At 57.2% G+C, this 16,924-nt stretch overlaps 1 protein-coding gene across 3 annotated transcripts in view; it reads left to right on the top strand.

The window, feature by feature from the left end:
* Positions 1 to 230: 230 nt before the first annotated feature.
* The window catches only part of SRRM4 (serine/arginine repetitive matrix 4), a 50,757-nt gene continuing 34,063 nt past the window's right edge, over positions 231 to 16,924 (top strand). For all 3 annotated transcript variants that reach the window (XM_069795292.1, XM_069795291.1, XM_069795290.1), the window contains exon 1: positions 231 to 374. In XM_069795292.1, coding sequence (XP_069651393.1) covers positions 244 to 374 — 131 coding nt within the window. In that variant the 5' untranslated portion in view covers positions 231 to 243. The remainder of the gene's footprint in view (positions 375 to 16,924) is intronic.

The following is a 16,924-nucleotide window of genomic DNA, read 5'->3' as shown; positions in this document are numbered from 1 at the left end:
TGCGGGAGGCGGCACCGGGGAGGGAACGGCGGCCGGGGCCGGCCCCTCTCCCCGCCTCGCCGGCACATAAACGGGAGGCGGGGGCGGGGGGGAACCGCACACCTCCCCGCTAGCCGGGGCAGCGGCAGGTTGGGCTCCCGGGATCGAACAGAATCGAACCGGGACCGGGGCGGGGGGGATGTAGCGCTCAGCATCTGCGGAGAGCTGGTGGGGGGGGGGTCTGTGGGAGAGGGGTGGTGGGCCATGGCCAGCGTGCAGCAGGGCGAGAAGCAGCTTTTCGAGAAGTTCTGGCGAGGAACCTTCAAAGCTGTGGCCACGCCGCGACCCGAGAGCATCATCGTGGCCAGCATCACGGCCCGCAAGCCGCTGCCCAGGTAAGGGCTGGCAGGGCATGGGGGGGGGGGAGCTCAGGGACACCCCCCCATTCTGCCTCTGGATGGGGGCTGCACCATCCCCATCCTCCTCCCCACTCCCAGTTAGTATCCCCCCATCGTGAGGGTCTGGAGTGTCTCCTCTCCCCACCCCTGGTTAGGGGCTGAAGGACCTGGGGGTGTCCCCCCCCCGCCAGTGCCTGGGGCAGGGGGATGATGGCTGGCTGGGACCCCTCCCCGGGTAGGTGCTGTGCTCCGGAGGGGAGCAGGCTTGGGAAACTTTGGCTCGGTGGTGCTTGGAGCCTGGGAGCTGGCTGCCTCCTGGGGGGAGCAGGGTGGGGGCCTGGAAAGCTCTAGCTGGGCTGTGGAAGGTGGCAGGGGGGGCAGGAGTGGGGGTCATCAGCTAGAAAGTGTGACCGCGTCCATCCCTGCCACGCAGACCCCCGGGACGTGCGTCTTGCTTGTTGTCTTGTCTCTGCATCGCTCCTTCACCAGGGACCTTTGGGAAGCTGATGCCCAGGGAGGGGAAGACCCCCCCCCCCACCTCCAGCTGGACCAGGGGGGAGGCTGATGCAGCCCAGAGGCTACAGCTGCCCAAGGAGCCGGCACACAGCCACGGACTGGGACAGCTCTGGGGCTGGTGTCCCCCAGGTCCCAAAACCGAGCAGTCTCGGCTTTGCACGTCTGGTGCCTGCCTGCCCTGTCCCTCCTATTCCCAGGGGGGCCGGTGCCCCCCATGTTTGCCAGGGCCAGAGCAATGGCCAAAACCCATGAAACGAGGCGAGGGGGCTGCTGGTACCCACCGAGCCGCTCAGCCGGGCTGTTGCATGGGCAAGGATCCGTGTGGCTTCCTCACAACAACGCGCTCTCTAATTTAGACCAGTTTTATTTTGCTGACTGTCTCAATATTGGTTAAAAATATCCTTGTTGCACTGTTTTTGTAAGGAAAGGAGGCTTTGGCTGGTTCTCCTCTCTCTTTGCTCCATTTCCACTGCTGGCTGCTCCCCACCCGCTGTGGGGAACAACCCAAAGTTTCACGGAGGCAATGGGTCTGTAGAGGAGAGGGGCTCGGTCTGCAGTGGGCTGGGTGTTGGGGGCTCAGCCTGTACTAAAGAGCAGAGAGCTCACAGGGAGCGAGCTGTTTCCAATGCCTCCTGTACTGGTGGAGGCTGTGAGCCGCAGCAGCGACGGGGACGGGGGTCCCGCTGCTTGTGCGATGGGGGTCCCACTGCTCATGCGATGCGGGGGTCGCTTTTGCCCCTTTTCTGATCTCTCTGATTGCCATTAATCAGGGTAGGAAATTGGGAAAGGCATGGCTTAGGCTTCCGAAGGAGAAGAGCAACTCTCGTTTTCACGGGCAGTGTTTGCAGGGTTTCAGCCTTTGTGGGGGAGAGGAACCACGGCGCCTTTCTCCTCCTCTGCATTGAGCTACGGTTGGCACCCGATGGGGCTGTCAGCGGGCTGGGTGCTGGCTCACACGCTCTCTCCTGCCTGAATGTGCTGCTTAAATAGCTTGGAGTTGGAGATGTAATATAGCAACGAATTAGGGCATTGGGGAAATACAGCAAGCCCAAGTACCAGGAGCGATGCATGGCTCTACATGGCAATTTGGATTGCCACGGATATCCTGGTCGGGCAGGGAGCATTTGCGGCTCTGTTAAAAAGTTAACGCACGCGTGTGCCTCTGTTTTGCTGGCAACGCCAGCTCCAGCGGGAGGGGAACCGCCTGTGTCGGGGCCGGGAGCTCTCGGCACATGGCAAAACAGACCCGCCAACTCAGCTTTGCTACGTTTTGCACCTCGGCACCGGCAGATCCTGCGCGACGGGGTCCCCAAGCCGGGGTGTACTCTGCGCAGCCGGTCACGATGCTGCCAGGTCCCGGCGTCGGTGCAGCGCGGTTCCTTTTGTCTCGTCGCAGCGTGTGCCGCCGGCCGGGGCCGGGGGACGTTCCCCGTGGTGCAGCCATCTGTGCCGCCGCCTCCGCTACAGGTGTCGAGCAGGGACAGCCCCGGCGGAGCTCGCCCTGGGGTCTGCGGGGCACTCGCTGCGCTTGCTCCTGTCCCTGTGCCACGGAGGGGCTTTGCTTTTTGGTGGGGGCTGAAGCCAAAGGCTGGGGGACCAGAGAAACCGCGGTCCCTGGCTTCTCTCGTCAGGGCTGCCGGCTCGGTTTGCATCACGCGGGGCTCTGCCGGGAGCCTGAGGCTGCTGTCTTGGCAGGATCACACCTATGAGATGCCAGATTTTGCATCCCCAGGGGCCTTGCAGCGGGACCCCATCAGGGTAGGCAGCGATGTCCCCAGCACCCTGAGCTGGCACCAGGTTCGTAGCCCAGCAATAGCCAGAGCTGGCCTCCTGCTCCCCGTCCATGGGCAGAATGGCCCCAAGGCTTGCGGCAGCTCCTCTTGCAGCCGTCTCCGCACCCGGCTCCGCTCTGGGTTTGTTTTTCCTGAAGGTTTTGCTGTGCTGCTGCTGCTTGGATGGGCCTTTCTTCCCTGATGATGCTCCCGGCTAATTTAAGAGCAAACGACTGCGGTGCCAGCAAGCGGAGCGTACCAGAGAGGAGACGGGGAGACCAGTTAGCCAAATGAAAAATTAAGATGACCATCTGGATTTCTGTTTTGTCCCACACTTGACAGCTGCTCCTGTGCAAACGCTGCAGATCTCTGCCCTGGATCCGGCCCCGCGCTTCCCGCAGCGGTGGAGGGGATGGCGTGGTTTCTAGGCCAGCGCTGCCTGTCTCCCCATCAGTTTTGCTGGCTGAGGCTGTGCCCTTGTGGGGTGCCAAGCGGCTCAGCTGCAGCAGGGGGTCCTGCTGGGAACCCCCACAGTGGGCATAGCCCAAATCTATCCCCACAGGGTGCCCTGAGCATGGCTAAGGGCTCAATCCTGCATCCTTGTGGGGCAATGGTGGGGTTTCTGGGGCAGAAGGTGATTTTTTTTTTTTTATTTTTAAATTTTTTTCCCTCCTTCCCCCCCCTTCCAGCCGGCTCTGCACCCCATCCCTTGCCACCACCTTACTGCTGGTCCTAGAGATAAAGCCTCTTCCATCTAAATTCCCATCAAGCTCTCTGGGAGGTTTGGAGGGTTAAAGCTCTACTAAACCCATGGTTCATCCTGGAACAAAAGAATACATTAATCCCTTCCCTCCCTGTCCTGCTGGAGCTGGGGGGGCTGCGTACTCCGGCCCCCCGACGCAGCTTCATGCCCAGAGCAGGGCTCTGCCAAAGTAAATGGATTATTGACCAGTTTGCAGCGTGAAAGGAAAAACCAAGGTGATGGGGAAAGGGGCATTTCCAATTAACCTTTCCCTACGCAGGGCCTGGCGGGGCTTCGCCGTGCAGCCTGGGGCCGTGCTTTTGCAGCTGGGGGTGAGGGACTCAGTGGTGTGGGGAGGTTAGGCAGGCCTAGGGCTACCCCCATGCTCACCTTTACAGGGGGATTGCTCCAGCACATGCAAAACCCCAGGGTGGGATTTGAGGATGGGGTCGGGGACAGGGACCCCCCACCCTGCCCCAAGCGCCTCCGCTGAGCGGGGGTGCCCTTGTTCCCTCTTGCTGGTCCATAAGGATGCTGCGATCCCCACTCGACAGCTGCTGGAAGGGGCTTTGGCTCTTGTGAACTAAAAATGCTCTTTAAACCTCCCGTGACAAGGTGCCACCGGTCTCTGCCCAGCCTTTGGGGACGGGTATCACCATCACACTGTAGCCTTGTCCCCACAACCGGGGTCCCCTTTCCTCCCTCTTGGCTGGGCTTTTGCCTGCATCTCTTCCCTGGCCGTGACCTCGGCTGCGGTGTGGTAGCTGGGAGCCCCTTCGCACTCGGCAGCCTGACTTCTCCCAGCGCTGCTCCGTTTTTCATCAGCACCCTTCTGCTGGGGAACCTGCACATGCCAGGAGCAGCCAGGCTGGGAGATGCTCCAGGGTCCCCCAGGGACCCAGAGCCAGTGCCAGTCTGGGGGCTTGTGGGATGCTTTTGGGGGTGTTTGTGTTCCCCACTCCTACACTACCAGCCATGGCAGTGTGGCACAGGCTACCCCGTCCCAGCACCCCCAAACTGAGCTGAAATCCACTTCTACGTGAAAAGCGAGGGTGCTGCTGAGGCTGGAGGCTGCAGGTGCCCGTATCAGCTCGTGGGGCAGCCGGTGATGCCGGGTGAGCACCGGCGGTGCTGGGAGAAAGGAGGCTCCTGCATCCCTCCCTGCCAGATGGTCTAAGTGGGTCACATCAGGGCAGTGCAGGGGATTTGTGCTTTAACCCTTAATCCCCCAGGATGCACTCTGCACGGAGGCAGGGGGGAGGGATGTGTTGCTGAAGTGGGATTAAGCGCAGTTTTGCTGCCTGGTTTACCATCGCGGGTGATCTTGGAGACGGGTCTGGGCGCTGCTGCGGCAAACCTGCTGGGACAAGGGTGGCAGCGGGTGTCCCCCCCCAAGGCTACGCTGGGACCGGGCAGGAGCAGCCATGGCACTGTAGTGCCAGGGGGTCAGAATACCCCCAGAAAGGGCAGAAGGCGGCTGCAATTCCCCCATGGGCTTTGCAGTGATTTTTGGCCCAGCAGAGAGTCCCTGATGGGCTGGGGACCAGCTCTCTCCCATCCTGACCTCTGGCTTCCCAGCCACGTTTTGATGGCCCTGAACCCCGTTCGTCCCCAGCAGGCTGGCGGCCCCCAGGCATCGGGATGTGCCGCTGGGGAAGAAGCTTCCGCTGGTGGCCTCGTCGTGCCCATGGCCCCCCGCTCCCGTTAATCCTCCCCCTTGTTGGTCGGGCATCTGCTCTGCGGGAAGAGGCGACGGCAGGGCCGGCCGCGCCAGCCGCCTGGCTGCCATCTGCTCCCTCCTGCTCCCAATGAGCCCAAGCGCTAATGAGCCCGTGGCCCCGGCCCAAGAGGGGGGGAGAGGGGCTTGAAAAGAAAAGCAGAGGGGGAGAAGAAAAGCCCCTTCCTCAGAGGGGCCGTCAATAGGGAGGCTTTTGTCTGCCCCTGCCCTCCAGCTCCAGCTGGACTGCGGGAGCAGGGAGAGCTAATTAGGCAGATTGGGAGCTGCTGGGAGGCTGGGGGGAGCAGAGTGAGGGGCAGAGCTGGGGATGCCTGCGAGACCCCCTCCCTGCTGCTCACAGAGCCTTCATCTTCCTCCTCCTCCTTCCTCCCGGCCCCCATCCATCTGCCCCTCTGCTCGACCAGTGCTGGGGACTGTGTCCCTGTTGGCCTCTCTGGTGGGGTGGGGGACATCTCTGTCCCCAGAGAGGTGGCCCTGCTGGCACATGGGTGGGATGGACCCATACCAGGTTGGGTGGGATGCAGTGAGCGCCGGGCAGCACAGCCGGGCTTAGCACCTATGGGCACCTTAGCCAGGCGACCTGTGCATCAGCATGGGATGGTGTACAAACACCTAAGGATTTGGGGAAAGGGGCCTTTGGAAGCCCCCACAGGAGCCCCAAGCTCATGGACAGGGACTTCTTAGAGACTTTGGCTACCCCCCAAAAGTACCACTTCTGCCTGCTGTGCCCCTGCTGCAGTCATGTGGGGTTTTGTCACCTTCACCTAAAAGCTCCCAAAAGCGGATGTAGGGCTGAGGGTTGTCCCCAGACCAGTGTCGCAGGGACTGGAAACCAGAAGGGCAGTGGGAAACACCGTGGTTTGGAGGACGGGCAATTTCTGACCTGTAGAAGTTTATTTGAGTGCTCTCCTTGGGGCCCAAATCTGGCCCCGTGGCTCCAATTCCCTCACTCACCAGCAAGAACACCGGCAAAACCCAGCCCTCGTTCAGAATTAAGGTCCACGGCATCTCGTGGGGAGATGTGGGGTGCAGCTTTCTCCGAATCTGGGTCTTCCTGCTGCCCCCATCGCTGGGGAGGAGGGAGCCTGCGGTGCCCACGCTGCACCGGGGCAAGCACCGTATCCGATCTCCTCTCCTCATCCTCCTCTTCAGATGAGGGATGGAATCAGGTGGAAGGAAGCAAAAGGGGGGGAATGTCTGCTGGCTGGCCGGAGGATCGTTCTGGAGAAATATTTGATTTTACTCTTGAACAGAGCTTCCCACAGATGCTCCCCCAGCTGCCAGGGAGCCCCTGTGTCTGCAGATGCTGCAGTGGCTCGGCCGTGGATGCTGGATTTGTGGGCGCAGTCCCAGTGGGGTCCGGTACCTTGGGGGGCTGTGCTGGCCATGGGGTCCCCTCCCTGCTGGGCTCAGCACCATCCCAGCACTTGAGTGAGGCTGTTTCAAAGAGGTACCAAAGCGTGGAATAACAGGCCAGGGCAAAATGTGGCAGTTTAGGGTCTTGCGGGGCCGGGGCTGCAAAGCCCTAAATAATAAATAGCAGCGATGACCCTGATGCCCGGGATTGCTAAGGAGCTTCTGCCCACCGGTGGGTCCTGGGCCGCTCTTGTCTCCTTGCTGTCACCATCCTAGCTCCACCATCCAGGGCAGCCTGTCCTGCTGCGGCTTGTCCCCAGAAAGGGGCCCTGCAGACCCCACTTTTGCTGCGTGTGGGGGTCCCCATTCTCCCCTGGCATCTCCAGGCTTGGGAGATTTCTCCTCCCAGAGGGCCATGGCTAGAGCTGAACCCTTCTCTGCTCAGCCCCGTTCCTATCCCTTCCCACATCTCTGTGTCTGGCGGCTAGACCTTTCTATACATACATTTTTCTATAAGATTAAGTTATCAAATGCAAACCCCGCGTCACTGAAATGAAATCATTTCATGCATGACCACCCTTTCCTTTTCTCTTTTTTTTTTTCTCCTTTTCTCCCTGCGGCCACTGAAACCTCTTCATCATTGCAAAGCCTGACCCAGGCCAGCAAATCCCACCTGCGTTTTGGCTGCAGGTGGCACTGGGGCTTTGCCACAGCCCCTGATCCATCTCAAGACCCCAGGGGCTCTTTGCTGTTAGGAAAGCGTGGGTCTGCTGTGACCCACAGTCCTGTCCTGCCCCACGGGAGACCCACACATGGCTCTTAGTCCCCTGGGTCCTACTCTGGCCCCGATTCCCAGCAGTGCCACCAGCTGGAAAACAGAACTGGGTTTGGTGCCCAGATTGGAACCCTTTGGCATTCCCAGCAAAGGGCAGGGAGAAAAGCCAAACCCCAGGAGCCAGTTTGCTTTCGCAGCCCCGCTTGCTGATTTTATCGATGTGTGCAAAGGCGCAGAGGTCGTCATGCCTGAAATCTGGGAAGAGTGGTGGATCCCAGCAGCACAGCATCCATAACAGGGCTTTGGTGTGGTGCAGATGTGGCACGTGCCGGGGGGATGAGCGGGCTGGACCACCACCTCCAGCAGCATGGCCGGGTGCAGTGCCCACGTCTTGGTGCCACCATCGCTTGGCAAAGGGCACGCAACCCTCTGCGGGATGCCGGCTGCTGCAAAACTGGCTTCTCCATCAGCCACTTGAGCCAAAAGTGCTGACAAACACTGGGAGTTTAAAAATAGGCTTTTTTTCACATGTGGTGGGAGCGCTTTCCCTGCCAGTGCAGTGGGGACTGCAGGAAGGGCTTAAAAATAAAAACACCAGCTCTATCAAAAACTCTATTGGTGTTTAAGGCCAGCTGAGATGGATCCCCAGTCTGGAGGCACCAACGTTGGGGCTAACTGCTTCACTGATGACCCATTTGACACTTCATGTTTAATTTATATCTCATCATTAATGGAAGAAGAAACAGCTGCTGCCGCCCAGCCCTGGCTGGGGGCTTTGTCAGGGGCAGAGGTGGGAGTGGGGGCACTGGGGAGACCATCTCCTCATTTGCCCCTAAGTGGGTACCTGGGTGGGCAGAGGGGTCAGGGACAGTGTGGGCAGGATCCTGCTGCCTGCGGGGTTGCTCTGCTCTCTCCTCCAGTCCCGCTTTCTCCCTGGGGGCAGGGGAGGCTGCGATGTGCTGGTACGTGCTGCAAAGACCTTTGGGCTGGGGTCAGATGCCCATCACGTATGCAGGTGGCCAAAAATGCTCTGAGACACACAGGCCATGATGAGAAAACAGGTTTTCTCCGCCACTAATACCAAATTCCAGCAGCGCATCATCCTGGTGGAACTTGACGGCACTGGCAATGGGCTGGTTGTATTGAATTTATCTCCATGCCCGCGTGCGCTTGGGACCGCATGTGTTGGGGTGTGACTGGAAGAGAGACGGGGAGGAGGCTGTGATTTTAGCTACATTAGTGTCAGGATGAAAAATTATCTATTGCCCAGCAAGAGAAATATTTTTGCATTATGAGAGATTTCACAGTTAAAGACCACCTGCTGAATTAATCTGCAGGTCACCTGGAGCTGCCGTATAACCAACCACCCACCAAAGCAGTGCAGATATAACACCAATGTATAATAGCATGTAAATATATCATAACTTATTCTCCTCTGCTCCATCATCTGCAGCCAGTGGAGCAGTCCTACTCTGGTGGAGCGGGCATGGCCACAGCCATGGCATACTGAGTGCCGGAGGCAGTCAGTGTTTTGGGCTGATTTCCCCCAAGGCTGGTGGTTTAACTCTGGGAACCTATTGTCTATAAAGCATTTGTCCCCCTCAAATCCCCCCTGCTTTGATCAGAGCAAGGCCAGGTTTGTTATGATCGGGGAGAAGCAAGACAAGTGGGTTCAGCACTGCTTCTTCCAAGGGATGGGGTTTTATTTGCCAAAAAACTCCAAAATCAGGAACATATAGGAAAAGAACCCAAAGCAACAAATCAGCCCAGTTTTGCCTGCCACGTGGGATGAGCTCTGTGGTTATCTCCCTGCCGCAGCCACCTGCCCCGTCCCTGCCTTTGTCTGCCCATCAGCCACGCGTTGGCCAAGTTAATGAAGGACAATGGTGCAGGGTCACCAGAGCAGAGAGGCAGGCGGATAACGTGTGCTGAGGAACAAAGGGAGCCACTGGTTAATGACCGAGATGGGGGTATTTTGCAGCCTGACCTGCCGGGGAGTGGTGGAGCGCACGGGCCGTCTGCCCGGGTGTGCCCCGTGCCTCCTAATTGGGGATGGATGTGATCTCCTGGTGACCTCCCCTGGCCCTGTGTCCCCAGACCCTGGCTGCCCTGGGGGATCCCTGTGGGGGTCTGAGCTCTGCAGGACACAGGACATGTTGGCTGCTTCTCCCCCAGAATCCCAGGGCAGCCCCGGCTGCAGGGACTCCGTTGTCCATTCTGTCCGACGGCTGGAGAAGTCATTGCCACAGTTTTGGACCGGTCCTTGTACTCTCCCAAACATTTCCCATGTGTGGTTCAGGAGCCAGTGCAGGTGAAGAATGTCCTTCAGATGTTTTGGAGGGCTTTTTGGATGTTTTGGAGAGTCCAGGCTGGCAGATGCAGCTGTTTCATGCTCCAGGCACATCTCTGCCCTCAGGTGTGCTGGGGCCGTGTGGCTGTGGCCCCATCAGAACATGGAGCATCTCAGCACCTGCAGGGACAGAGCTAAAGGCACAACGCCAGCAGCACGTGCCAGTGGCAGGTTTGGCTCCCGCTATTTCGTGCCTCGTGGCAGTATTTACTGCCCATTGCCCTCAGGGGCTTCCCAGAAGTGTTTTTTCCACCCACAGCCCCAGTTTCCCCATCCTTATCCCTCTGAGCAGGTTCGGATGCTCAAGGGCAGGCACTCAGCATGGGAGCTGCCACCATGGGGACGGGTGGGTTAATTTTGCGGTGGAGACTCGTGGGCCAAAGAGCTGGCTGACGGCTCTGCTGGGCTGCGAATGCCACCGAAGGCACGTTCATCCCTGATTAATGGAAACTGAAAAGCAGGATTCTGAGGACCCGCGGCTCCCCTGCCCCCTCCCTGCCGCGGGCTGCCGCTGCCAACCCTCGCCCTCCACTGCTGCTGGGTTTGTCCTGCGTGAAGCAGGGGACAGCGGGTCTCACCTTGCCTTTCCACGGCAGAAAAGCAGGCAGCGAAGCCCACGGCCGCAGCCTGCATCCTGCCTGCAGAGCTGGCGCTAGAACACGGCCACTGCCCCGCTCCCCCCACTCGCCCTCCCCACTGTGTCGGTATTGATTTGACCTGAACTCCCTTTAATGTGCTGTGATTTCTTTCAATTAGGCTTTGAGCGAGGCCTCTGCAGCGTTCGATAGTCAGCCCCAGCATGGTGCCTGGACCAGGATGGTCCAGAGGGAGAGGCTTGGGGATGCTCCCGCATCCCTGACAAGAGCATCCCTCCATGTCCTATTTTCCCCATGTCCCATGAGGATAATCCCACTGCTTAAAGCTTGCTCCTTGTTCCCTCTGCATTTCCTAGCTCTTTCCGTCCCTTGAACTGGTGGCTTTGCTACCCCAGCCCATAGGACAGTTTTGCCGCATTGTTAGCTGGTTCACCTTCCTAATTTAGACAAGCACCAGACCTGCGTGGTCACCCCTGCTCTGTGCAGGAGCAGCCCCGCTGCAAACTGGAGCTGAACCGAACCTGAGCAACCCTCATCTTCCCATCCCCAGCAAAGCCGCCTTGCTTTCCCCTTTCTCCTTGGTGGCTGTCATCTCCTCGGGGACGTACTTAGCTGAGTCGGGGCTTGGTGTCACATTGTTTCCGGCAAACTAATGGGCAGAGTGCTTGTTTTCAGAGATAGTATAGAGCAGAAATCCCTGCACTTCATCTCCAGCTGCAATTACCGAAGCCAAGTCGATGCGGTTGATGGTAATAGGATGGTAACACTGTCTGAATTTGTATTTAATGCTGATTCCAAGGGTCTATAATTTTCATCAGCACCACATGACTTTTTATAGAACAGAAAAATGTGAGAACAGTTAATGAGCTGTAATTCTGGAGAGCTTCTGCCTTGATTGGGACTAATTATTTTCTTTATAAAAATAATTAACAATCCATACAACCTATACAGTGAAAGGCATGTGGCATTAATTAAACCACGCGGTATTTTCAATGCACCTTTATCTCCCCTTTCCCAGCACACCCCAAATACACGGTGGCATTGCACTGCAGAAAGCCAAGCTGGGCACAAGCTCGCATCGGGGCGAGGGCTCATGCAGAGCGAAAAGGGCAAGTCCTGAGCGAGAGGGCTGCATCCAAATCCTATCTCCTCAGCCTCCTGGCCCTGCACGTACCATAAAAATCCTCATTTGGGTAGGAAAGGCTGTTTTGGCTAGAATAAGGTGATGGTTTTCATGCGTAGGCTATCCGTGATGGTTGCGGAGGGGACGTTGGGGATGTCTCTGCTGTTTTGGCTGAAAAGCAGCCGGCGGGACCGCGGGGCGGTGGCAGTGCAGGGGTCTGTTCTGGGTGCTGTTGCTTGCCGTAGGGCATCGGGATATCCCAAAACTGAGGTGGCTGCTTTGCACAGGCCAAGCCCTTGTTCTTCGGCGCTCTGAGATCCTGGGACAAGTCCCAGGCAAATGTGCCCCAGCACCGATAGCGCGCGGGTCTGTGCATGCTTAGACACACACTTACATAACATATAATTGTTAACAAGACTAATTCCTCTATTTTCCTGGAGGTATTCTGAGAACTAATGAATATATTTGCATAATCTTGATTTTGTTTATGAATAATTCTGGATTATCCAAATGTGAATAACACCAGGGCTTTGCCGTTCTAGATTGCCTTTCTACTGAGGATAGCAAAGCATTTTACAAATATTAGTTCAGCCTCACAAATCCCAGCAAGCAATAAAATTATTATCACACCCAATTAAAGGTGGATGTGCCGAAAAGTGAAATGATTCTCTCCAGCCCCTCCTGGCAGGGTCTGCCATAAGGCCCAGGAGCCCAGGCACCCACTTACCTCCTCCAAACCTTCCCCCTAGGGAGCAGCAAGCTGATAAATATCCTCGCCTTTCTTTTTTGGGATGATTTAAAACATCAGAGTTGCAGAGTGGTGTGGATGGCTGGGGACAAGACCTGGGAGCAGAGAAGGAGGTTTCTTTCTGGCTCTGACCCCCAAACAGCCCTGGGTGCTGCAGCACCAAGCACCCCAGTGCCTGCCATGTGGCAGGCTTGGCATGGCCATACCAACCTCTCCCTCCTCAGAGCACAGAGAGAGGAGAAAAGGCCCTGTCTTCCCTCCACAAACTCTCATTAACTTAAAACCCCCTCACCAGTCCTTTCCGGGCAGCTGGCAAGACCACCGAAGTGCTTCCCATGGGACCAGGGTGTGTTACAGGGAAGGAGGATTGGAGTCCAACCAAACCCTCGCACCCATGAAGCTGCAATTTGGGAATTTCTCAGCTCAGCTGACATAGGAGATGCGATACAGGGAGGCAAAGGGTGCTTCTGGCCATAAAAATCCCCTGGCAGCATGTAGCGGGGGGTTGAAGCCCGCTTGCCACCGCACTTCCTGGGCTGGGAACATTACAGGCTCGTGTCTCCAGCAGGAGAAATCTGTTCCTTAATTCCTTTCCGCAGGAGCTAATTGCTGCCCACGCATCCCCGCACAGGGACATCTGCTCCTCGCGGCGGCGCTGAGCCCTCCCGGCCCCGTGTGGCCCTGGCAGCGCGGCCCTGGGCATCGTGGCAGGATGGATGTTCAGGAGACAAGTCCGAAACGGGACGATGTCCAGGGACCCCCCTCTCACCAGTCCCCCCAAGTGCAGCAGACTGGCTGCCATTCACAGGTTGGCAGAAAATGTTATTCTCAGCTAAGCCTGGCAGCCCCACGGGGCAGAGCAGCACCAGTGCTACCCCGCTCAGGTGATGCTCCTGGACACCCAGCTTGGGGACACCCGTTCAGATGCACCCACAGGTCTGTCCTGGGTGGGGGTTGAGCATTTTTTTTAGCATCGGAGTCGTTTCAAGCTGAGCTCTTGGGATTGCTGTTCGTTAGCTGCAGGCAGGCATGCATGCCTGTGTCCCAGCACAGGGGGTGGTTTATTAATGGAGTGCGGTGACCTGAATGTCCCTGTCCCCAGCCTGGATGCATGGGGTGGCTGTCTTCTCCATGGTCTCCCCGTCAACATCAACCAGAGTCGTTCCCAGGACAGCTCCGCAGGCAGGTGGCAGCTGCGTGAACAGGTTGGCGTTTTGGAGTTATCTGAGTATTGGGACATCCCATGTGTTTTCCCCTCTTCCTCCAGTGGCAATTCAAAAAAAAAGCAAATTAAAGGAGAGGAGGAAAAAGCTTTATGTGAGCAGCAAAGGGAGCATTGCTGCTTCAAGTGGATCTTCTCCAGCCGTCTTCTCCTTGCTGCTTCCAACGTGCCTTATTACTAATTCATTTTTAAAGTGGCTTCTCAGCACTCCCAGGAGCTCCTGGTAACTGTGCGCTTACAATCCCTTATTTGATTAAAATTTAACGAGCTGTGTTATTGGCAAATACACTATTTCACTGCTGTTCGCCATGCCAAACGGCATAGGTTTTGGACAAAGGAGGGAATCAGCACATCGCAGAGAGCGCCTGTAATGACCGAGCACCGTGATGTGGCATCCGACGGCCTGGCCCTGCCATCGCTTGGCAGCACGCAGGATGGCTTCCTCGCTAAAGAGCAAGCCCAGGCCTGCTGGGAGGATAGCGATCTCCAAAAAATTCCGGATTAACCTGTGCGAGGGACCGGAATCTTGTATGCAAGCATGGTCCCATCCGTAGCAGGCAGCACTGAAGTAAGGCACTGCTGGGGGGGGCTTGGCTTGAACTCGGGGTGCTGCGGTGACACAGGGGACATTCCGTGGTGTAGGGGGGGGTTGGCACTGTGCAGCCCATTAGGCACAAAGGTGCTTTCCAGCCTGACCACATTGCAGACAGTGGCAAAGCGCTTCTTTTCTGGGACATCCTTCAGTTTGTTTTTTTTTAATAAAACCCTCCTGAAACATTAAGCATTATCTCCTGGTGCTCCTCGGCTTCTAGCTCCCAGTGTTGTGTCGGGAATTTCCCAACCACAGCCACTGGGCTCCCTCCCGGCCCGCGGTCCTGACCTTCGCCCGGCGTGGTTTTGCCCTGCGCTGCTCATGGGTGAGCGATTAATGAGAAATTTGAGCTCAGATCCAGACTTTTCCTAATTGCAAGATCTGCGCGGGCTGCTTAGGGTTGCCCCCGTGCCTGGCTGTCAGCTCTGCCCCCTTCACTGGGGACCAGTTGCCCCCATGGCCGCTCCAGACTCCTGTGGGGGATGATGGCAGGGAAGGGGTCTGGGAGTGCAGTTTGTGGCCGGTGTCCTGGTTAAACCACGACAGCCGGCCAGGAGGAGAGTGGCCATGGGGCTATGGCAGGGTTTAGTATAAGCTCTCAGTCCCAGTCCCTCCTCAGACCAGTCCCTGCCATGCCAGGGTCACTCAGGAGCTTGGAGTCCCCCAAAACGTGGATCAGGGATGTGCAGGATTGCTGTGCCGTGGTACAGCATGGCAATGTCGGCACTTTCGGCTGCGTTTGCTGGTGCCAGGGACAGCCAAGGCTCCTTCTTTCCTATTCCCTGATTGAGGAGAAAACTGGCTCCGTTACAGGCGTGGGAACCTCCAGGGTATTTGTCTAAGGAGGAGGATTTAAGGATAGGAAAGGCACAGGATGTCCCCCTGAGAGCAAGCCTGGCCTGGCAGTGTGCAGGTGCTGACGGGCACAAAGCACCGCAGGGACCTTCGAGCCGGCAGCGTGGGAGGCACAAGATGCAGCAGAAACCGCTCGAGATGGGGCAGCGGTCCAGGTTTCCTTTAGAAACACTAGGACCGCGTGCCATATTCCTCCGGTTTATCTCTGCTGTCGCTGGCAGGCGTTCGGCGGAGCCATCCCGGTTTGCTGGGCAGCGAAGGGAAGCTGACGCCGAGCCCCGCAAGGCAGCCAGGTGCTCAGGAAGGAAGGGGGACGGGGGTCCCGGTTCCCCGGGGGGAGGAGGACACCCAACTGTGGGCAGCAGGGAGAAGCCGTGCTCGCCTTTGTGCCTGACCCTACCTAAGAAAGACGGTCCACGGGAGCATCGCTTTCCCTCGTGGAGTTTTACGCTCCGCCAGAGCCATCCATCCCGTGCCGCGCAGCGGGAGCCGCCGCCGCCGCCAGCTGGTGCCCGGGACAGAGCCCTCCCCGTGGGCTGCCACCGCACAGTGTCCCCCGAAGCATCTGGCACTGACCCTGCACCGCTACCGGGGCCTCTTCCAGCAGGGAAGCTCCTCTGTTCTGATTCAACCATGCATAGCAAATCAACTGCTGGAAAATAAAGAGCCAAGCTGCTTTTTTTTGGCCCGGGATGCGATAAGAGCGGTCGTTAAATCTTTCTGGAGTCCGAGAAGCAAAAGGAGACGCTGCTGTGTACAGGCTTGCAGCAGGACGCAGGGTTCCTGGGAGCAGGAGGGGGAGGCAAGTCGTGGCTGGCAAAAATTGGATGAAAAATGTATATTACAGAATTGTATTTCTCTTCTGTGTTTAAACTGCCGCAAGAAAACCACGCGCATTTCTGCAGCTGGTGCCTCTGCTGATGCACAGGAAAAATAGTGGCGAGAAGATTAAAATTGAACTGGCTTGAAGTCTATGTAATCAGGGAAAATATCTCGGTTATTTGCTATTATAATTTTCAATAACAAACTGCAGGGCTCCTGCCGCACTAATAATAACGGTTTGAATGAGGTGGGGAAAGAACCTGCCATGGGGTGTTTGTGTGTGTGTGTTTGTGGGAAGCACTTACAATTTTTCCCATCTCCTAATTTTGAAGAGGTATTTTTAGTGCATATTTCAAAGAGATTTACGTAAACAAATCTGCTGGAGTTTTTGCTTGGAAATGTCTTTACAACCATCTTTTCTGCCCCCTCCCTCTCCCGGGACAAAGGAACGGTTCGACCATTTTCTTTTTCAATCAGATGAGCAAAGCCAGAGAGCAAGAGAGAAAATAAAAGTGTCATTTTGCCAGCGCCAAAAGGCTTCTCAGCCCAAAGTGGTGGATTTTAGAAACCCCGGGAGCAGCTCAGTCCACTGGGGCCAAGAGCCCAAGGCAGTAGCGCATCGGAGGTGGCCGTGGCAGAGAGCCGCAGGGATGCGGGAGAGCGGGGACCTCAACCCGCCGCCTGCCTCCTCCTGCACAGCCAAAACCTCCAGGTGAGGAAAGGAGAGGAAAGGTGAGATATTCGATCATGTGTCCACCCACTTTTTCCCACGTTACTCAGGAGAACCAGCGAGAGCATCCCTGGTGTGAGGGGCTGCGGGCGCAGGAGTTTCTCCTGCTTCCCCTCGGGGCGGTGCGCCTGCCACCGACCCCATGTGCTTTCACGGGCTGATGTTCCCAGTCCCCTGGCGAGGCATCCATCATTGGTTTAATGGCAGTGAAACATTCACGACTAATAGGATCATCAGAGATGCTTTAACCTTTTTCATTTTCGGGGCTCCGGTTGGCTGGAGCCGCTCCTATGTTTTCAGTGGGGGCTGTAGAGATGATGGGAATGTGTAGCCAGCGAGGGCTGAAAAGGGTAAGGTAGTCAAGTTTCTGAATTGGCTTTCCCAGATACTCTGTTCCGAGCTTGGAAATGCTGTCAGTGCAGGTCTGCCAAGTGCAGTCAGTGCTCGGGGCCTCCGAAGTGCTTGTGTATGCGGCCGGGTGCATCCAGCACCCAACCCAGCTGCATGTGCAAAGTAAAATAAATGATTAAAAAAAAAAAAAGGCTTGGTTAGCATGATCTGGCCCCAGCGTGCTTACGCTGCTGCTTCCAAAGCAGCTGAAAAGGGCAGA

Source organism: Haliaeetus albicilla, chromosome 10 (assembly GCF_947461875.1).
Source record: "Haliaeetus albicilla chromosome 10, bHalAlb1.1, whole genome shotgun sequence".
NCBI classification, from domain to species: domain Eukaryota; kingdom Metazoa; phylum Chordata; class Aves; order Accipitriformes; family Accipitridae; genus Haliaeetus; species Haliaeetus albicilla.
Note: the sequence above shows the minus strand (reverse complement) of the source record. Positions and strands in the feature narration are given on the sequence as shown.